The sequence below is a fragment of the Pararge aegeria genome, chromosome 20 (genome assembly GCF_905163445.1).
Source record: "Pararge aegeria chromosome 20, ilParAegt1.1, whole genome shotgun sequence".
NCBI lineage: Eukaryota > Metazoa > Arthropoda > Insecta > Lepidoptera > Nymphalidae > Pararge > Pararge aegeria.
This window is the reverse complement of record NC_053199.1, coordinates 7,462,385-7,469,963: the sequence shown is the minus strand read 5'-3', so window position 1 is coordinate 7,469,963 and position 7,579 is coordinate 7,462,385. Positions and strand designations below refer to the sequence as shown.

Below are 7,579 nucleotides of genomic sequence, written 5' to 3'. Positions count from 1 at the left end.
ATAATATATCTGGAAATAAAACAGGCTTGACGTTTCAAACGTGCTTATAGATCGTCTTAAATTAAATGAATTTTGAATTTGAATTCAAAACGATTACCAGCTTTTATTGATTCAGATTCATAATGCAGCATATACAGTTGTAAACATAAATAATACTCACTACTAACTTTATTGCCATACTCTATTGTTAATACCAGATCTATATAAGGCTAATTACCGCAAACTCAGCCTTATGCTGTGCATTGGCAACAATGCTAAATAAACTGATTAAATACCCTCTCATAATCAATACAATTGTAAGAAATCAGAAAACCACTGTGCTGAATAGAATAATAACTTTTATTTCAAGTACCCCTTTTTAAATAATCTCCAGTTACCTACATCAAAGCCAGCCACGGATTAAAAGCGAATTGAAGGTAAATAAAACTTAGAGGAAGCCTAGAAAAGCGATTTTTTATTTACCAAAGTAGTATTGCAATGACGATGCTTGGGCACTGCTAATATGAGTCACATGAAACTTGCGCGTAGCACAATAAACTTAATAGTAACAATTTAAGGTCGGTTGCAATCAAAAGTGTCTCTATACTATGGAATTGCAAGCAATCAAATTAAGTAGTTTATTAAAAATATTTTTGTCAGGTATAAGTAAGTATACGAACAAACTAAAACAATAATACTTTTTAAAGTTATTTGACAATTTTTTTTTTAAACTTTTCATTCATGTTGTATTATTTTTTCATATTTCTCATCACTGCAAATGCTTTGTATGACCAGTTTATGAGCTGAAAAAGAAATTTATAGCAATTAATGTATTTTTTTCAGTTATTATTAAATGTTGTTTTACCAGCAAATATACTAAATTAAAAGGAATGTATCATGGTTTTAGTTGGCATATCTTCTTGTTTTACTAACATATGTATACGTGTCTAATGATAATGTGAATATTTTTCCGGCTGTCACCCTCAGGGGCTGTTTGCAGCGTTCCAGTAATATTATTATAAACATCGTAGTCTTGGGGTCAGTCTCAAGCCATGGCCCATCAAAAGCAGCTTGGCGTAGCTCAAGACTCTGTAATATAAAACATAAGCTTGATTGATAATCGTAACCTAAGTCTTTGTTGCGACGTCGTTTCGTGTCGTTTCTTTGAGTTGGTTCGGATTGCTTTACTGCGCACAAACCGATTAACCGATTACCTTAATCGGTCAATCAGTTAAATAAAGGTGGTTGTTACGACTCGTAGATTGAATATATTTAGTGCATGACATTATGTAGCTAGAACCTACGTAGAATAGGTTAATATTAAAATTTATTTAATTGTTGGTTTAGTAGTAAATTTGTTAACAGTTCCCGAATAACCTTATTTACACATTTTCACATTAAATTTTTAGTCCATAGGCAAGTATCTAATTCTGAGAAGGATCTTTTATCATAAAGTGGGATCATAAAATAAGAGAGGCTACATATATATTGTATTTGTATTTTGTCGTGCCTGTGGATTTATTTTAAGCTGTTCTATAAGGCAGGATGTGGGCGTAAAATCAATATGACCAAAATGCAATTTACTAATTAAACGATGCGGTATAAAAATAACTACCGCAAAAAAGGAGAGCCAATTTACCAATGTCTTTCCTATCAGGGTATTCGGGATATTTTTATTAATGAAATGCCTTTCCACTCAGTGAAACTTTTAAAGCGTTAATTGAAATAAACGTATTGGGTTTCAAATTATTTTTTACTGCACCGTTTGATTGCCAGAAAATGCAGACAGTTACTTTTATTCAATACTTGTATAATGTACAAACACGAAAAGCTACTGTTTTCTAAATTGACTCAGGTCTCGTGCTGATATTGGGCGCAGCTTGTTACCAACATATTGTACCGAACGAGTTTTACTTTTTACTTACAAAATTGGTCTTCATGCTAATTAGAAATTCAGTACAGAGATAAATATAATTAAATATTTAAAATGTAATATAATTACAATCTGGATGATACTTTGTAAAGAAGAACTATCGTCACGCTTTTATTAGTATCAGGAAGGATGACAGTCTCTCGCATAGAAGTGAAGGATTTAGAGGTTAGATTCATCACGTTGCTTCAATGTGGACCGGTGGGCTAACTTCTTACTCCATTTTTCATTTAAAGAAAAAAAAGATAAGTATTTTTAACAAAATGATGCTCCAAACTTTGATTTTAAACGGTCATTGCGGTTTCTTACTGCTTGATTTGTAACGACTCGAATTTTAATATGAAAACTAATTGATGTTTTGATAATAAACAAGTAAGAAATAGTATATTAATAATATAAAATATCGTCTGCGAAAGGTACAGAAGTCATTTGTGGGATTAAGTATACGCTTTTACAATATGATTCCTGAGGTAACTTTGGATTTACCAATGCATAAGTTTAAAGAATATGTTATACTACTAAACAATTGATTAATGACAAGGTTACTTGGAGTTTATCCGGCCCCGCTTTCATTTCTCACAAGACAGAAGAATTTATGTTAAAATGTAAAATATAAAAAGTTGTTGGAAAAGAGCAACTGCTGAGTTTCTTGCCGGTTTTTTCTCGGTAGAGTATGCTTTCCGAACCGGTGGTAGAATCACTACAAACAGACAGACTTGACGTATCGACGACGTTCGTGCTTATATTAGGCCTACTTGAAATAAATTAATTTGAATCCAAAAAAAAAGATAACTAACTTTAATATTGAAGTTTTACAAGGTGCTCGAAAAATCTATAGCATGTGATATATTTTACCGGTACGATATGTAACATAGAGCCTGTCAGGCAGGCCTGGGAACAAAATAAATTGTACCAGGATGAATTGGAGAGATTGATTACCTTCAATATAAGTTCGTTGCCGAACCAGCACAATATGAATACCTCTATCAGCATACACGTCAAATAAATGGCCATCCATACGATTTGCATAGGGTGACTACTCGGATTTTCAATCTGGAAGAAAATTGACAAACTCGCGTGTGTAAAACATTTTAACGGTAAAATAAAATATTTAGTAGTGAGGTATCATCCTTCATGCAAATTGAGTTGAGTTGATTTAACATAAGGTTCTGCATCACCTTTCTACCATCGTTCGTTGGTCGAATGAGTTACAGACCAGGCATAGCTATTAAGCTATAGTTTTTGGTCTGTAACTCATCCTACCACCGAGCTTGAGGGCAATAGGATAGATATGGACGGAAAGGGTAGCAGAGTTCTAGAAAATTAATAATACTTAATATTAAGAAGGGGAAACAAAAACTCACGGATAAAAATTGAATTCCCACCAAACAAAGAACCATAACGCTAAGCATGAACTGCAAGGCAGAAGCTAAACTAAATGCACCTTCAATCATGGACACGTATCTGAAATAAAAAAAATAAAGTAACCATTTACATACACAGGACACTGCTCTACACAAAATCCATAAAAATATATCAAATCAATCTAGCTGTTCACTTCCGTTCCGTTCATCCGTATGACGCTAGAATAACCTAAAAAGACATTAAGTTTTGCGTAGAAATCACAACTACGTAGCCACAGAATTAAGAACATTCAGAAACCGTGTAAGGACTAATATTGAAGCATCAAAAACCACTCTTCTTTATAATGGTTTCTCGAACTAACGGTTAGTCACATAGCATTTAGCAGATGACAGTGTTTATTTTACCTCTTATATTCTAAGCGTTCAGAATAAAATGTGAAAATGGCAAAAAGTTTGTGAGCTAAAGTGAGACGTTGGCGCTCCCGCTGGGCGCTTTAACTGTTTTTGGTCACATACAAGAATGGCTAAATGAGGATTCCGTATGTTCTTAATTTAATGGATGTATCTTTGCTTAAACAATAATAATTTAGTAGTAGAAGAGCTTTTGTGACAGAGCTCGTCCAGGGAAGTATCGCCATGCTTATGTCTGTCGCTAAGCAGCATTGTTGCAATGCTGTCTTCCGGTCCAAAGGGCGTGTCATCAAGTTGGGTCATCTGCTTGTTTTTTTTTATAGTAATAATACTATAAAATAAAATATCATTTATATTTCACACAGATTAAATTACTTACTAAGACTTTTCCAATAATATAAAAAAATATTTATAAAATGCTTTTAGTTAGTAAAACTGTTATTTACTACGAGAATAGTGACGAGGTAGATATTTGTTCTCGAAACATTTTACTTACTTACCTTATAATAGCATTATAATGAACGATATTCTTTTTCAATATCAAATGTATATAATAATATGGATTGTATTTAACATCTAGGTTATAGTCCCGCTGTATATACTTTACTACATCTCTTTTACGATTCCTTGTGGCTAAAATTTTGAAGTTCCGTAGATTGTATGCTAAAATTTCTATTTGACCGACTGAAATTGTATAATTAATTATAATTGTTACCTACTAATAAATAGTAAACATGAATCTTAGATAAAAGCAGGCGTTACAGAAATCCATAATATATTAAGAAAATTAAGCTTAATTTTCATAATATAAACATGAATCGACTATACACACCATCCGTCTCGACATACATCGCCATCCGCTAGCCCCAAAGTAAGCGTAACTTGTGTTATGGGTACTAGAATAACTGGTAAATATTTCTCTATAAAATAATATACATAAATACTTATAATATATTATAGATTAGCACCAAGACACTGAAAAACATTCATGTTCATCATACAAACACTTTACAGTTGCGGGAATCGAACCCAGAGCCTTAGACTCAGAAAGCCACTTGGACACTGCCCCAATTGGCCGTCATCGTAATATTATGTTGCAGCCGGTGTCCGTCCGTTCGTATATTTGTAGATCTGTCACAGATTGTTTTCACGGCAAAAAAAGTAAAAATTTTCACAGATTGTTTCTTTTGTATTGCCGCTATATCAACCGATAAATGTAAAATAAAGTTAAAAATTAAAAGGGTAGTTTAATAATATTAACATTGTAGTTTTTCATATTGCACGGTGGTACAGGGCATTTCGTTTGAGGGTTCAACTCGAACTTAGCCGGTTGTTTTCTTTCTTTCAGTCTTCTTCTGTAAGTCTATTATTAACTTAATCGTCAACATAAATACTGAAATTACAAAGGAAATGCATTTTGCAATGTAGGTTTCATCATGACCTGATGACGATGATGCTCAGTTAGCTAAAAAAAATATTTTAGATCTATACTATTTTCTTTTGTTTTTTTTACATAAAAACGATCTTACTAGCGGATGCAATGAAAGCTGCAAGTATAGTATCCATTACACCATCTATAATGCAAGTTGCAGGCTTGTAATATATCTGAAAAAAAAAAACATGTTGAAGATCTAATAAATTTCATGTCTTATAAATTTGTTTTCAGTTCATGCATTTCGACTTCTCTCTTTTTGTACATAACTTACGTGATGCATGTAAGTAATGGCATATACTGGCGTTTTGTTAACATCAAAATAGGGGTATTCCACATTTGTAGGCAGTATGTTAAAGTTCTCAGTCAGCGGCAGAATGATTGCAACTACACAAAAAATAAATATTTTGTCGAGAAGTAGCTGATATTTTAAACTAAAAACTGTTTGAGAATATAAAATTTAGACACTAAAATTAAAGTTAATGTTGGATGGAAACATTGAATTGAATTGAATTGTAAGATTAAATGAATCTAATTTTTTAGAGCGAAAGAATCAAACTATTTCAAATAAAAAATATTCAAAGTTAACACACACATAACATACAAACTCTGCTTGATAATGATTTATGTTAAGTATAACGACTGTTTAAATTAAGTATCTAGAGGATGAAACTCGTTTTGTCATTTTATATTGCGCATGGAAATATATAAATAACAGATTATTTTAAATCTACACATGATAAAAATAAAATTCCTGTTTACCCGAGACTGCTCCGACACACATAGCAGAATAGTACGTCATTACGAAGCGCGCCGTTTTAATACTTTTCCTCAAAATCACTCGGTGCTCTTTCTCCTCGGGTTTGAATTCCTCGCAATGTAAAAATTTTAGAAGTTTTAAAATTTTACCCTTATTCAGCCAAAAAACAGCAATTTTAAAATAGGTATACATTTCACTCAGAAATAGGTACAGACTGGAAAGAGTACATAAAGTTTTAGTTCTAGGCATGGCATTGTTTTCAGTGTTGAATAATTAAATAGAAAACATTTAATATTTAATAATTATAATACCGATTGAATTATTTCTACTGAGTTTGAGTTGAGTTTCAAGTTAAGTACTTGAAACTCAAGGTAAATATTCAGAATCATCAACATAAATGATTTTGAATATTTGCCTGGAGGAAAATTTTTAAGGTAAAAATATATCAGTTTGAAAATAGCACGACTATAATGAATAATTTCAAAATTACCCCTCTGCAATATCACTGATATTTTCGCCTCGTCTGAGTAAATAAACAACTTCCCCGATGCAAGGCAGGAAGCAAACTAGCCACAATACCACCATTGTATACAAGAAACGTAGCCAGAAATAAGGATTCGTTGGTTTGAAATTATAATACCACATCCCGTAAAATTTCAGCCAGTAAATATGAACAGCGTGGTATAAGCGAGGGTCTAAATCGTCCCATGGATCTAAGACACCATACGGAAGGTATGGTTTTAAGAGAGAACATTTCTCATGTGTATCTTTTAAAATCTTTTTCATTTTTCGTTTTTATATTTAAAGTTAAGCACTCCTCCCTTTGACACCTCATTTATGAATGACTCTTATCTACATCAACATCGTAGCGGAGTATGGAAAGTACGGATACATAAAACATTAATGTACGACACTATTAAGGGTAAGCGTCTCAAAACAATGAACATTCGAAAGTTTTAAAATTTCCATAAAATAATTTTAAACAAATTCGTTTACTAGATCAAGTATGGAACAGCATTTTTAAAATAATTACACTTTAAGTAAGATGGAGTATCTAAGTAAGCATTTTAATTTGTCTGATGAAATAGTTTTTGTTGAACTGTTTAATATAAAATGCAAATTCTGAATTAAGCTCTCTGTTACGTTTTATTTTAATTGCTAGACTAGAAAACAAACATTTTTATGCAAATAAAAAGATTGAACAAGAATTTGCAAAAAGATAAGTACTTAATGAAATTCCGTTAGCAAACAGTAATATTAACAAAAACCTATTATTGAATTTTAAAAATGCTGATATTTTATCGTCTTGTATCAACGGCCCTTTTAGTTTAATATTATGGCAATATTAAAAATTTCATCCTAGTTAGTAGTACCAGAAAAATAAAGATAAAGCGTTTTATGAATTCACTCATCAAACAAGCTTTTATTCACTGGAATCCACTGCGTCGCTTCGCTCGCACAAGTGATAGAGTGTTTCTTATGCACCTTATTTGTTAATTAGTATTGTTTTAAATATAATGTGCCTCATTATTTTAGTGTTGTTTCTAGGTGAGAACTTAATCTAAACGAACGTAAATCTTTTTTGGGCGGGACATGACAGTAACATTAAAAATTGCCCGCTAGTTCTTGTGATGAATTTCAGTGAGATTTTTTATGTAATCATTTATTAGCAGTTGAAGAATCGCAATGCAATCAATTACAAT

General features: G+C 31.9%; 1 protein-coding gene across 1 annotated transcript; it reads right to left on the bottom strand.

Moving 5' to 3' along the window:
- Positions 1–728: 728 nt before the first annotated feature.
- On the bottom strand, positions 729–6,662 carry LOC120632646 (odorant receptor 46a-like). The gene is made up of 9 exons (XM_039902594.1): positions 6,367–6,662; positions 5,879–6,090; positions 5,391–5,503; positions 5,214–5,289; positions 4,185–4,368; positions 3,274–3,373; positions 2,849–2,962; positions 913–1,068; positions 729–782 (listed from the first exon to the last, which is right to left on the bottom strand). The coding sequence occupies exons 1-9, from the start codon at positions 6,660–6,662 to the stop codon at positions 729–731; spliced, it is 1,305 nt and encodes a 434-aa protein (XP_039758528.1).
- Positions 6,663–7,579: the final 917 nt, after the last annotated feature.